At 39.9% G+C, this 14,867-nt stretch overlaps 1 protein-coding gene across 2 annotated transcripts in view; it reads left to right on the top strand.

Annotated features, from left to right (window-relative positions):
* The window catches only part of ATP10D (ATPase phospholipid transporting 10D (putative)), a 48,038-nt gene that overhangs the window by 18,732 nt on the left and 14,439 nt on the right, over positions 1 to 14,867 (top strand). For both annotated transcript variants that reach the window (XM_061992433.1, XM_061992434.1), the window contains 10 exons: positions 3,455 to 3,540; positions 4,620 to 4,726; positions 5,506 to 5,637; positions 6,470 to 6,597; positions 6,729 to 6,981; positions 8,341 to 8,576; positions 9,197 to 9,385; positions 11,323 to 11,938; positions 13,064 to 13,170; positions 14,331 to 14,457. In XM_061992433.1, coding sequence (XP_061848417.1) covers positions 3,455 to 3,540; positions 4,620 to 4,726; positions 5,506 to 5,637; positions 6,470 to 6,597; positions 6,729 to 6,981; positions 8,341 to 8,576; positions 9,197 to 9,385; positions 11,323 to 11,938; positions 13,064 to 13,170; positions 14,331 to 14,457 — 1,981 coding nt within the window. The remainder of the gene's footprint in view (positions 1 to 3,454; positions 3,541 to 4,619; positions 4,727 to 5,505; positions 5,638 to 6,469; positions 6,598 to 6,728; positions 6,982 to 8,340; positions 8,577 to 9,196; positions 9,386 to 11,322; positions 11,939 to 13,063; positions 13,171 to 14,330; positions 14,458 to 14,867) is intronic.

The following is a 14,867-nucleotide window of genomic DNA, read 5'->3' as shown; positions in this document are numbered from 1 at the left end:
AGGGAGACTGCTGCCCCTAAGAACAGACTATTTAGTCTTCTGGAGATAAAACTACCTCAACTGCCTCGTCAGCTGCTACCACCTTGTTGTATATTAAGACTCCCCTGTTACTTAGTGCGTGTAGTAATACCAAAGGTGTGATCTGATATCCATGAACAGAGCTATTTCTTATCCCCTACAGTGACATACAGTTTTTCTTTTTTCTATCTTGATTTAATCTTAAAACAGTAAGACGTGTTTGATCGTTCTGTAAACATGTATCATTAGGCAAAGCAAAATTTAAATGATTCTATGGGCTTACACCATACTGAGGTGGACTCATACCATTCCTGGTACCAAGGTCCAATTTCACTCTTACTCAAGGAAGATACTGTTTTCTCTGAAAACTTGCACCTAAGTTCTAGGAAGAGTCATACTGTCCAAATAGTGAGAATTCCTTCATTATTAAAGACTGTTTGGGTTTTTTTCTCTAAAAATAATTTTTAAAAACCATATATTATTAATTTTAGTCTTTCTTGTCAGATCTGCATGGTTTCTGGACACAGAGCCATGATCAACTTCAGACTCTAGTGCCTCCCTAGCTGAGTTTCAGCCAGAGTCTTTGTCCTAATAAACTCAGGCAATGCTGTGTAAGAGGCTGACTGCCTCACCTCTCCATAAGCTCAGAAGAATATAAATAACTCTATCAAATTAAACACCATCTGAAGGCAAGGACTAAAAAGACTTAATCTATTTGCAAGGATGTTCTGTCCTGCTGCTTTGTCACTGAGCAAGTAGAAACACAACAAAAAAGGTTATTGGTGAGGCATCTGTTTTTGTATTTGGGATTCCTTTAAGAGAAGGCAAAGCAAAATTAAAGTGTAAAACAGCAGCTGAAACTCCCGTAGTCAAATTTATTTTTTGGCAACTTAGACTAGCTTTTTTCTTTTTTTTTCTAAATGCTCAAATGACAACAGGAAAGAAATTGGGAAAATAACTGTAGGCTTCTTAGGTAACAGTGTATTATAAGGTCCAGAACACAGTGTCTCCAACCACCTTGGCATTCATAGAGAAATTCACAAAACAGCTGAGGACCTACTCCTTGGGGATAATGAACTGTTTATTGAACAAACTGATATTGCTGCTTTCAAAGCCCTCAAATACTGCTTTATATTAAGAAGGGATTAATCTCCTTTTCCTTCCAACGCTCATATGGTTAGCTGGGGTGCAGAAGCTAATATGCCTTTAGCATTAAGCCATTGTGAGCAGTGAATGTTTCTTGTTACAAGAGAAGCCACAGGATTGCACTGGTCAGCTCCTTCTCAGCCTCCATGGTCAATGACTGAATCTAGCCCTGCCTGGAAAGTGCTGTCCTTTTCTTCCAGGCAGCCTAAGAAGCCAAGGTGCTGAGAGGAGTTGCCAGCTCTCCTCTTCCACCTTGGCTATGCACCCACTCCATTTCCATGCTGTATTATCAAACCATATAGTTTGTCAGAAATGTAGCATAGCCAAAGCAGTAGACATGGTCTCTTAGAGAATCACGGAATGGTAGAAGTTGAAACGGACCTCTAGTGATCATCATCCAACCCTGCTGCTAAAGCAGGTTCAACTCGGTCAGGTCACACGGGAACGCATCCAGGGTATTGAAGACCTCCAGAGAAGGAGACTCCACACCCTCCCTGGGCAGCCTGTGCCAGGGCTCCCTCAGAGGAAAGAAGTTTCTCCTCATGTTCAAATGGAACTTCCTGTGTTCCAGCTTGTGCCTGTTACCTCTTGTCCTATCATTCACTGGACACTACAGAAAAAAGACTGTTCGCATCCTCTTGGCACCTGCCCTTTAGGTATTTATAAGCATTGATAGGGTCCACTCTCAGTTTTCTTCAGGCTCAACATCTCCAAGTCTCTCAGCCTTTCCTCATAAGTGAGATGCTCTTGTCCCCTAATGATCTCTGTAGCCCTCCACGGGACTCTTTCCAGAAGTCCTCTATCACACTTTAACTGGAGAGACCAGAACTGGACACAGTACACCAGATATGGCCTTACCAGGGCAGAGTAGAGGAGAAGAACCTCCCTCAACCTGCTGGTCATGCTCTTCTTAATGCATCTCAGAAAGCCGTTGGCCTTCTTGGCTACGAGGGCACACCGCTGGCTCATATTTGGCCGTTTATCTTATTATCAATCAGGACTCCCAGGTCTCTCTTTCTCTGTAGAGCTGCTCTTCAGAAGTTCGACCCCCAGCCTGTACTGCTGCATGGGGTTGTTCCTTCCCAAATGCAGGACTCAGCACTTGTCCTTGTTGAACCTCATGAGGTTCCTCTCTGCCCAACTCTGAAGCCGGTTGAGATCCCACTGAATGGCAGCACAGCCTTCTGGGGAATCAGCCAGTCCTCCCAGTTTGGTGTCATCAGTGAACTTACTGAGGGTACACTCTGTCCCCTCATCCAGGTCATTGATGAAGATGTTGAACAAGACTGGCCCCAGAACCAATCCCTGTGGAACTTCACTGGCCACAGGCCTCCAACCTGATTCTGTGCCCTTGATCACCACCCTCTGGGCTGTCTTTCATCCAGTTACTATCCCTGGAGATACTTGAAAGATGTTTGGATTTGGCACACAGGTACACGATTTTGTGGTGGACCTGGGAGCCTTCTCAGAGGTCAATAACTGCGTGGAAGATATATTCACTTACACCTGTGCATTATAGGTTTATCCTTGTAGTTTCAAACCTTAAATTGGTCATTCTTATTTTCTAAATAGCAGAAACAAATCACTTTCTGAAGAGTTAGTGGGAGGTACTCAGTAGAAATGGCTGTCTCATACCAGAGGCAAACCTCTATTATAGTAGAGACTAGAAACATGCTCCTATGCCATTAACTGACATTAAATTGCAGGTTTTCTTTCTATTCTTGTCAGATTTCATTTTTTATTAGTAAAGATGTTTGTTTCGCCTGGCTTTTCGCTGAATACGTCACCTGCTCTTTATTCACATAATGTACTTCCAGGTACTGCTAAGGCTCTAACACCATTTAGGAGTTCTACATACTTTCTTTGCATTAGTACAGTAGCATCCTAGTCGTGGTTTTGGAAACTAGAGATGTTTGCAGAAGTTCTGCTTGCAGAGGAGACAGTGCCTCTTTTTCTTTCCTTGCTATGAAAAAAACCCCTCAAAACAGCCTATGGGAAATCTCTACTTTTCAGATGTTCTTATTGCATTCTTTTTCTGCTTCCTCCCATTTTCTCCTCAAAATATCAGCAATTCAACTGATATGTGCCAGGGTTTGATATATACCAGGAAGTCCTTCCATTCTGTGTGAGTCTGGTTTATGCAGGGTAGCAGATCATCAGCAACACCAGCACCTTAGAGTTTTTAAGCTAAATTGTTGAATAGTAATATCCGAAGCTGTGAATTTATGATATTTTTCAGCCCCATCACATCTTGTCTGAGTTCTCTGGGGTTTTTTTTCAATGGCTGTAGGTCTCTGAAATTGATCCAGAAAAATTTTCCAGTAGAATAGAATGTGAAAGTCCTAACAACGACCTCAGTCGCTTCCGAGGCTTTGTGTAAGTACGCTTTGTGACTCTTCAAACTATTGTCATTTGCTTTGGTGCTCTTACTAAGTTTCAGAGAGCGTGTAATATTTGCTTTAAAAAATAGTGATGATGTGTAAAAGTCAGTTTGCACCGCTACATTTCTGAGTACAGCCCAGTAGATGGAGCTCAAGAAGGGCTTCTGAGCAGCAGATTTTAAACTGGAAAAACCCAGTAGTGTTTTTTATTTTTTATTGAATATTTTCAACATCTTAGTTCAGACTGATTTGTGATTATTGTGTATTCCATATTTGAAATAGCTGTTTCAAATCTACTCATAGTAGCATGTGATGATCTACAGTATTTGGTCTCGACTATGGCCTGATTGGATGAGCTGTGTTGCTCAGAATTGGAAACGGGAAAGACTGCCTTCCTCTCCTACTCTTTTGTTCTGGGTAACCCTCAGTGGCTTGATCAAACTCCTTTTGACCAATGTGCCCAACTGTATTTGTCTTTCTTACGGGTTTAAGATTTTCTGTAGAGTAGGAAAACAAAATATTATTTCATGGAGTGACTGGTTTTCAGGTTTTTGAGAGTTATAATGTCTAATGTTCTTCTTTCCTGTGAATACTGACATGTTAGAAACATGAAAAGAAAAATACATATGTATTAGCCTCTGAGAAAACACCTTAACAAACAATGAGCAAACCTGTACTGAAAGTATGCCACAGGAGTAATGATGCTCACAGTATATTTAAAATAGCTTTTTAAAATTTGTTTGACCGTTAGCAAGCCAAGCAGAAGTCACAGGCTTTCAGACTTCCAGTGTTCATCTTGAGCTCTTTTCAGTTGCCTGCTTCTCATTTACCAGCTGGCAAATGCCATGCTTGTAAACATAAGACAATTTTAATACAATGTCTACATGCCTGGATTTGCAAAGGTGATCTGCATGCATGCTACCCCGTTGTTTTTAAAAGTCGAATCAGAAATGTCGAAATGGCAGTCGGTGACTAGCAGATTCTTTGGGAAGTCTGCTCCCTAATGGTTTTGCAAAGCCTGACTGGTAATTGCTGGAGTCCTATAGCTGAAGTAATGTGCTTTTTTTTTTTCAGTGAGCATTCGAACAAGGATCGAGTGGGCCTCAGCAAGGAAAACTTGCTGCTGCGAGGGTGCACAGTGAGAAACACAGAAGCTGTTGTAGGCATAGTGGTATATGCAGGTTAGTGAAACACCCTGACTTTCATAGATTGCTTTGCAAACAAGACAGTTATATCATAGAATCATAGAATGGTAGGATTGGAATGGACCTTTAGAGGTCATCTAATCCAACCTCTCTGCCTAAGAAACAGTATTCTACAAGAGGGAATTAAGAGGGTAAAAGCTTGAATCCAGCAGAAGACAGCTGTAGCTAAAAATGTTAAGAATACAAGTCTGGATTAAGTTTTTTTCTGTTTTTAACAACAAAAAGAACTGATAGGACTGATTATTCATGGGAGGCCAGCAGTGTTCCGTGTGAACAGGTCCTTGCCCTCAACTGTTAGCTGCGGTGGTAAAACGGGTCTTAAAAGGGACATGTTGATGCATGGTTTGCTTAGGATTTTTTTCTGGTCCAAAACTGAAGCTAGTACTGCTCTTCAGTCTTCTATATCAAAGGGTAGAGGTTTTTAAGTTAATGTCATGTATCCAGCCAGATAACTGTAACACAGATGCAGGATTTTCAAGAAGATACTAGAAATCATATAGGAAACATCAAGAATAAGTTTGTATAGTAAGGAATGTTATTGACAGTGTAGAAGTTGATATATACATGACATTTTATTTTAGTTTCTTCACTTTTCTTAGGACAGACCAGATATTGTAGGAGCAGTCAGTTTACTTGTATTTATAATCTCTATACAAATATTAGATAACGAATGTCCTGTTTTCCTAGAGCTTTATAAATATAAAGAGCTTGTGGTTCTGATACCTGGAGATTTTCAACCTGTCTTGTGGTTACAGGTCATGAAACCAAAGCTATGCTGAATAATAGTGGCCCTCATTACAAGCGCAGTAAATTGGAAAGAAAAGTGAACACTGATATTCTTTGGTGTGTTCTGCTTCTAATTTTGATGTGTTTAACTGGTGCCATAGGTAAGTGAGAACTGACAGACTCCTGTTATTTTCCACTCTCAACCTACAATGCTTAGTGTTGTAATTTGAGACTACTGGTTCATTTTGACAGTCCATCTCTGAAACTGCCTTCATCGGTGTCCTAATTCATTAGCAGTTAGAGATGCTGCCAGGTTTTAGTTCATGTTGTCATGTTTAATCTGGAGCATGGTCAAGAAGTAAGTTTCTGGTGCAAGTTCTTGGTTCTGGAACCTGTTTCTCCAATTTGTTTCTTTTTATTTGACTAACTGCTCTGCAAAACTACTTTCTGTTAGGATTTTTTCTGATAACATGAGATGCATGTACAGCATTGTGGGGAGAGACCTAGTGTTACTAGGTACTTCTGGAATTGATTAAATAGTGAGCTTATGTAACTCTAAGCAGACTAACTTCTGTGAAAAATCAAAAAGATATTTAAAAGATGTTTTAAAAAACTTCCTCAGGCTACAGTTAATAATGATGATGTAGTGTTCACAGTTTAAATAAAAGCTGGACTAGCGAGGATAATGCAATTAATTGCCAGAGATTGGGGTAGGGTAGGCACAACAGGGAGGGGGAAATGTTTATCTGGTATAGTTAGTATTCCTTTAGGTCTGAGATATGCTGTATAGATGGAAATGCGTGTGAGGTATTTATTCTTGTGTGCATTAATACTTAATTTGAATGGGATTCCTGTTGAGGAAAAACTTCAGAGATAACATGTTATTTTGAAAGCTGGGAACGAGCTGTAGAGTATGACAACTAACACCATGACCCTGATCTTTGGTACAGTTTACACACAACTGACTCACTTTATCTTGTTCTTGTTTTCAAGGCCATGGGATTTGGTTAAGTAGGTATTCAGAAGTGCCTTTTTTTAACATCCCTGAACCAGATGGGAAATCTATTCCTCCGGCATTAGCAGGGTTCAATATGTTTTGGACAATGATCATTTTATTGCAGGTAACTTTGGTCTGCTTTGAACATGGGTCATACTCTGATCTCATTTATATCTTTGAAGAGTAGAGATACTTCATGTTTGTAACTGGCCAAAGAGTTTGATTTTGCTTAATCCCTGTGTCTTATTTTGGTAGGTCTTCATCCCAGTTTCTCTCTATGTTTCAATTGAAATTGTCAAATTGGGACAAATTTATTTAATACAGAATGACGTTGATTTTTATCACGAGAAAACAAACTCAACAATTCAGTGTCGAGCACTGAATATTGCTGAAGACCTCGGCCAGATTCAGTATATCTTTTCTGACAAGACTGGAACCCTCACTGAAAATAAGATGGTGTTTCGGAGATGCAGCATTGCAGGACAGGAATATTGCCATGAGGAAAATGGTAAGACGTACTCACAATAGGTCATTTTTCTCAGAGAAGCTGAAAGTTTTGTTGAGGTCTGCTGGATTTGTATGGCAATGCACGGAAGGTATGAATTCAGACTTTCTGTGGAGGAAGTCATGCCTGCTGTGTTTTGCTTCTCTCCTTACAATGTTCAGAACCCAGATCATTGGAAAATTGCCCATCTAGTCTCTCCTCTCTTGTTTTTTGTCCTTTTTTTCAACTTGAGTGCCAATGCTTACCTAGCGTTTTAGGGTTCAAACATGCTGTTGACTGCCATAGCAATGTACCATGTAGCATACATTAAGGCTCTGATTTGACATACTGTTGCCCTTGAGGGTACAGTAGCCCAGATAAGATATATGCTGATGCCAGAGCTTTAACAATAACATTAACCTCAGTGTTAACCAAGTGATGCCCAATTCAGTGCTTTCTCTGGCATCCTGTTCTAGTGTGTCATATCTTCTCTAACACACCTAGCCTGAGTCTGTCTTGACACAATATAGGACCACTGGGTCCTCCCTTACCCACAGTGTGCATAGAAAACAGGCTGTTTCCTTTCTCTGTGCAACTGCTCTTCATGTACTTGCGGACTATTCTTTGGCTTATCTCCATGTGCCATTCTGAAGACTGTAACTCCAGCTTATTTCATTTTATTTATTTATTACTGGACCTACCTGAGCATGGGGATTGGACTAGGTGATCTTTAAAGATCCCTTCCAACCCCTACCATTCTGTGATTCTATGCTTAACGTTTACAAATACGTAAAGGGTGGATGTCAGGAAGACAGAGCCAGGCTCTTCTCAAGGATGTCCAATGGACAAGGACAAGAGACAACAGGTGCAAGCTGGAACATAAGAGGTTCCAAAGAAACATAAGGAAAAACTTCACTGTGAGAGTGACAGAGCACTGGAACAGGCTGCCCAGATGGGTTGTGGAGCCTCCTTCTCTGGAGACATTCAGAACCCACCTGGACGAGTTCCTGTGTGACCTGCTCTAGGTGGTCCTGCTTTGGCAGAGGGTTGGACTAGATGATCTTTTGAGATCCCTTCCAACCCTTAAGATTCCGTGATTCTGTGATTTTACTATTTCTATGCTGTTCGTGTTGTCTAGAACGCTGATCATTCTTGCTCCCTCTTCTGGATTCGCTCCAATTGAGTATTGCTCTTGAAATGTGGTGTCCCAAACAGGAATTCTATGTGATAGCTTGTTACAGGTTTTGTTTTTCATAAATGGTGAATTATTCTTAGCTATTTACTGAATTCCTTACTTCAACATTTTGTTTCCTTCAGGCAGTGTTTTAGAGAAGTTTGGGTTTTTTTGCTGGTGGAACAGTAATCTTATTTCCCTTTCCATAGCAAAGAGGTTGGAATCCTATAAAGAGATGGATTCAGAGGATGAGGATTCAGCTGATGTTCAGTGTGGCTCTTCAACCCATATGTCAAAATGGCAGGGGCACAACTGCAGAGTCATGAATGAACCTTTGAACAGAAGGTCTTTACATCACTTGTCTGGTAGTTACCCTGCATTAGGAGGGGAAGATGGAGCAGGTGATGTTCCCCACTCAGGACATGTTGCTTTCAGCAGCCCAATTGTAAGTAAAAACTGTTGGTTTTGATGCTAAATTTCTGAAGTAACTCATGTGAAGGAATATCTTTTTACCCATTTGATCAGGATGCTTGTCATTTAAGAAATTCTTTCTCTTCCATCAAAACCAGAGTTTCCCATGACTGCTTGGCTGCATCCTGTCTGCAGCTGACATTGCAAGTGTTTGTTGGTTCACAAAGAAGTAAGCTTTGGTTCTTGCTGCTCTGAGTCCACGATCATTCCAACTAAAATAACCAACTTCATCTTAATAATAGTTTGTTCTTCTGTTTTAAAAGGTTTCTAGTATTTTCTTTGAGTTTAGTAGGAAATATGTATATGACCAATATTTATTCGAGGTTACAAGAGGTAAAAACCGCTTCTGTCCCTGAAGATGTCTAAATAGCATTCATCATGTTTAATTTCTTTGAAGCACCTACGAACTAAGACTCTACTGTTTTCCTGTCTGGGCATGAAGTGTGCTGTTTTCAGTGTGCTAGCATAATCAAGTCAGCATCTGACAGGAAGGAAATTGTACAAGCTTCTTCATTCATCTGTAACTGATTTATCTTCCAGAGCTGGAGACCAAATTTATATCCTAATGCACAGTTTTGTTCATTTCATCAATAGGAAACGGATGTTGTACCAGACACACAACTGTTGCAGAAGTTCAATCAAATTTCTTCTCATTCCTATGAACAATCAGAAGCCGCCAGCAGCAAGTTATCATTGGAGACAATGTACATCACTGACTTTTTTCTTGCTCTGGCTATCTGTAATACTGTAGTAGTTTCAGTCCCCAATCAGCCACGTCAGAAGGTAAGTTGGCCTATTTTTGGCTGTTTGGCCATATTCTTAAATAAATGAGCTCCCTTTGATTTGATTACAAAAGGAAAAAACCAATTAGCTGACATTTTAAAAGTGATCCATTTCTCCTCCATTGATTTGTCCTATTAGAAAGACAGGAATTCCTGTAAACCCATGGAGTGCCATGAGTTATTGTGATATAAAACTGATAATGTTTTTCTGATGCTGAAGAACTTGACTTCCATATTTTTGCTTCTGTGTGTATTCTGTTCATAATTTTTACAAGCCAAATTTTGAGATTATATCAAAACTGTTGATTTATTTTCTATATTCTAATTAATTTTATCAAATATATGCAGCTTCCTTTAAGAGTACCCTGACACTCAGGTTACCTTTACAAATAGGTTGATGTTGGCTGAAAGATAAGAATGGTCTCATAAGAGTCCTGGAATACTGGAATGAGAATAATGTTACCTGTTCCCTGACTATTAAAATAGAGTTTAAGCAAAAGTGTGAAAAGTCAATTTTTATATCTGTAATAATGTGAAATAAAAATGCTTTGTAGCATGACATAAAGTGATCTCGTCTTGCATTTGCTGGACTGTCCTGGTTTAATGGTCTGGAGTGTGTTCAAGTCTTCCTGAGACCAGTTGGTGTTTCCAGAGCACACAACCCAACATATATTTAAAGATACTATGATCTTTTTCAATTTTTTTTCGAGAGTGGGATTTTCATAACCCCATTTTTTTACCTATGTTGACTATGTTGCAGAATAATTCCCAAGTTCAACTTTGATTTCATTTCTCCTCACCCCTTGGTGATTTTCATTAGCTGACTTTGTCTTTTGAAAAAATGTTTATGATGTGCAGGACTAGCTTTTGGTGTCCTTCTAGGCAGTGAACCTATAACTACTGGCTGGAGACGTGTTCATAGTTACTAATTAGCCATTCCTTAAAGGTAATGTAGAAAAATGGATAGGTCAGGCTCTTTTTTTTTTTTTTTTTTTGGTAAATAATATTTCTGAATGTATTGCTAGCAGGGGTGATCTCCAGGTCACTGGTAGGTAGGATGAGGAGGGGCAATGTGGCATAAGATTTCTGGGTTCATGATTAGGGAATGAAGAGCTCAAGGTAACAGAAGGATTCAGCGTTGCCTTAGGGAGAGGAGATGAAAGGATGTTCCTAGTTTCTGTTTCCATGATGCTGAGTGGAAACACAATGCAACTTGCATGCAGTTGCACCAGAACTGAAGCCAGAGTCAGTCTGTCCTTTATGCTCTTCAGCAGCAAAGGAGAACAGGCTTCCTGGTGATAACTCATTCTTAGCTCTTTACCTATAGTGAGAAATGAATGTCAGCCTTGCATGCCTTGTTCCTTGTTTGTAAGCTATTTGCTGCCTAACTGTTCTGAATAGCAGTAAGTCAGGTATTTTGTGACATTGACAAGAGGGGAACTGTCTTTTATTTTAAACTCAGATATTAAAAAGTTACTGATAAGGTACTGTATTTTTAATAGTGCTTGTAGTTACTGTTACTGAGCAATATGGAGATGATTTATTCTTTACAAGTATCTTGCCAGTTCAGAGCAGAATTAAAGTGTTTAGTTGTATTTGCTATGACTTTTAAAAGTTATAATGTCATACTCTTTCATTACTGAAACAGTTCTAAAGAGAAGTATTACAGAGAGTCATAAATCAAACTTGGAAACCATACAGTTTTCAGATCTGAAATATTTTTTCAGTTCTTTTGGTTTGATTAGTGAAGCTCTTACAGAAGCTGTTTGGTTGTATGTTTAATTGAGCTGGCTTTCATACATGCAATCAAACACATGGTCAGTTTTTAAAACACTATATTCATTAAGAAACATACATAGTTTGCAAGCTCTCCTTTTTTAATGTAATAAAAATATGAAGAATTTAGCATAACTGCTTTCTATAACTGTTCTGTTCCAGATGAGACCCTCTTCACTGAGTAGGATGCCTATTAAATCACTTGAGGAAATCAGGCAGATGTTCCAGAGGTTGTCAGTCCGAAGACTAAGTTCCTCCCCACTACCAAGCATAAAAGAGTCACCATCTGAAAGCCCCAATAGTTTTGTGAGCAAACTGTCTGTTTTCAGAATGAAACTGGCTTCACCTGCTTTGGATGAAGCTGCTCAAAGGGCTGCTGAGCCTCACAGTACTGAACACCCAGAGGGTTGCCAGGTGCCTCCAGAAGCTGATACGGTGAATGTCGCTGCTGACTCTGAACACAGCATTGCTGCATCACCTGGAGAATTGTCTACCGTACCTAAACTGTGTTATGAAGCTGAGAGTCCAGACGAAGCTGCCTTGGTTCATGCTGCTAGAGCTTATAAATGCGTTTTACAGTCTAGGACTCCAGATCACGTCACTGTGGACTTTGCGGGTCTGGGGTCTTTAACATTTCAACTTTTGCATACCCTGCCTTTTGATTCCGTGCGGAAAAGGATGTCAGTGGTGGTTCGGCACCCAGTCTCCAACAAAGTGGTGGTGTACACAAAAGGTGCAGACTCAGTCATGATGGATTTGTTGAGAACTGCATCTGAAGGTATTTATAGAACTCCTAATTCTTTGCTTACCTTTCTCGTTCTTCAGTACTGTTGATCAGGTGGCCCGACTCATGAGAAGAGACAGGTAACCAAGCAGAACTATTATTTGTGAATAGCTCCTTGTAGGAAACACAGAAAATTAGTATTGCTTGTAATCTAGATGTGGCTGTGTGCTGGTGTGGAAACTGAGAGAAGCAGCTGTTATTCAAAGGATGTGTCTAAGCAGACCCTTAGGAGTCAACTTAAGTATTTCCAGTTATAAAGTAAGGTCATCTGCTTGAATGTTGGCTTCTGCTACACAGTGAGAGGTGTTTATTAGAATGAGACACTTTCTAGCCTTTACATTTATTAGAGTTTCTGAGCTGTTGGAGTGTATAGTATAGTATAGGTGTATCAGTGCGTTTGGGGATTATTTTTTTTCCCCTTGATTAATGCATATTTCTGTGTTTCTAGGTGTAATAACAGTATTTATAAAGTTGTGGGGTGCCTTCTTCTGGGCCCTGTTGTTAAGGAGTAAGCATTTTTTGAATCTGCCACAGGAGGGCTGCACTATGTTGTTTAAGCACTAACTGATTTATTCATACACTGTAGCAAACAGTCACTGATATTTCCAGTTCCAAGGGTGGATTTTGACTCACCCAACATTAGCTATGTAAAGTCTAGACAAATAGCCTCTGTGGTTCATGGGGCGGAAGCAGTACCTCCAAAATCTGTCATCTTACTAGGAAGATAATTTCATGTCTGAAGGTGAAGTTGGAACCTAACTTGTACATGTTCAAAGTTAGGTGAGTTGAGTGCCTGTCTGAGTAGTCCACACCACAACAGCTGTTTTTAGAAAAGCTTTTCTGTGACTGCTCTTTTAGCCTGCTTGTGTGTTGTGCAGCCATGAAGATATATTTGCAGGTAAAATAAAACCTATTAACATTTTGGTGTTTTTAAAATGGGTTTGAACCAAATTTTCTGCCAAGTTTAGACTAAGAATCATAGAATCCTGGAATGATAGGGTTGGAAGGGACCTTTAGAGGTCATCTAGTTCAACCCCTCTGCAGAAGCAGGTTCACCTAGATCAAGTCACAAAGGAATGCATATTTAATTTGTTTTCTTTGTTTTTTGGATGATGGTAGGTGCTAATAATTCAGAACTGGAAGAAAAGAAGATTAAAGAGACAACTCAGAAGCATTTGGATGACTATGCCAGAAGAGGTCTGCGTACTCTATGTATTGCTAAGAAGGTATTCCTTTTAATACATATTTTTAAGGATGTTTACATTCTGTAGCCAACCTGAGTGGTATCACCAATAGAGCAGACATCAGCACTTCTAAACAGATGCTTCCACTGCCACGTTTTATTTATCCTTATTTTCTTTGTGGAGGAATTTGTAAGTTGACTCAAATCAATTCCCAACTTCCTTTAGATTGCCATAGTTTTTGCCAATTTAAGATCCCAAGTAGCTTAATAGCCTAATTCTAAAACAGGGGTTGTTAAATAGCCTTATTTTTCTTCAGGAGTCCTGAGCAGATCTCCTTTTGTGAAACTTACCTGATTAGAATTCTAGACACAGAAAACAAATCAAGTCAGAGCTGTTTTATTTGGTTTCACAAACAGTTTGCACTGTTAGAAGCTCTGGATTCAAAACTTAAGTGATGTTTTGAGTTTCCATTTGAAATTCAAAGCTGCTCAGAAGTAGAATTCCAAAGGTATTGAAATGGGTAAGAAACCTCTTTACAAACCCTCATGCAAAGTGAAAGTACAGGCTGTGGAATTATATAGTTGTGGGGGTTTAGCCCTGACTGGGTGCCAGATGCCCACCGAGTCATTCTATCACTCCCCCTCCTAAACTGGACAGGAGAGAGAGAAAATATCATGAGAGGTTTGTGAGTCAAGATAAGGACAGGGAGATCACTCAGCAATTAGTGTCACCCGCAAAACAGACTCAACCTGGGGAGAAAAAGGTTTGATTTATTAGTGAACCATCAGAACAGGGAGATGACAAATAAAATTGAATCTTAAAACACCTCCACCACCCTCCCTCTTCCCAGGACTGCCCTTCCTTCCCCCCCACAGCGGCTCGGGGGATAGGGATTACGGTCAGTTCATTACAGATAGACTTTATGCTGCTGCTTCTTAGAATTGACTGGCATTACCCGTGTCAGCTAAAGGGGAAGCTTCTGGCAGATCTTTGTTTAAAGAAGCCACCCTGTAGTGCCCCCCACTACCAAAAACCTGGCCCAGGCAAAACCACTACAACAGTCATTAATATGGCAGTGAGTAATGCCCTGCCAGAGGCTGTACTTCAGTATGTGGACAGCAGAAGTAACTGTGAGGACGCTTTCAAGGTGCATTTGAAAACACAGTGTGGATGTGTGCCATATGTTTTCTCTCCCTCTGTAGGTCATGAGTGATGATGAATACAGAGAGTGGTTAAATCATCATTTTTTAGCAGAAACCAGTATTGACAACAGGGAGAAGCTGCTGCTTGAGTCTGCCATCAGGCTTGAGACTGAACTGACTTTGCTCGGTAGGTAGAAAATGTTATACATCCCAGGAAACTGTTTATGGTGTTCATAATTGACATTTACGTGCAGAGAGCTGTGCTGACATCAATTTGGGTAACATACAGCTTTCTGCAGGTCTAGAATTAATTTTCACTGTTGAATTGTCTTGAATCTTGCTGCTAGGTTTGTGGTAGTTGTAAAACATATCAAAAAGAGGTAGTATTCTGTTGTTTGTAATGGGTAACATTTTACTGATTTTATTATTATTAGGTTTATTTTTTGTGCTCACTAGAGCTCTTAAGTGTCGACATAATACGCACATGAAATTACAGTAACAGATCACAGGCCTGCCTGGGCAAACATCCACAGGAATTCTACCTCTAGGCATATTTTCCATCACTGTTGTATTTGTGGCACAGCAAGTATGCTTGTG

Source organism: Colius striatus, chromosome 3 (assembly GCF_028858725.1).
Source record: "Colius striatus isolate bColStr4 chromosome 3, bColStr4.1.hap1, whole genome shotgun sequence".
In the NCBI taxonomy this organism is placed as follows: Eukaryota; Metazoa; Chordata; class Aves; order Coliiformes; family Coliidae; genus Colius; species Colius striatus.
The sequence above is the reverse complement of the archived record's forward strand: the minus strand, read 5'-3'. Positions and strand labels throughout refer to the sequence as shown.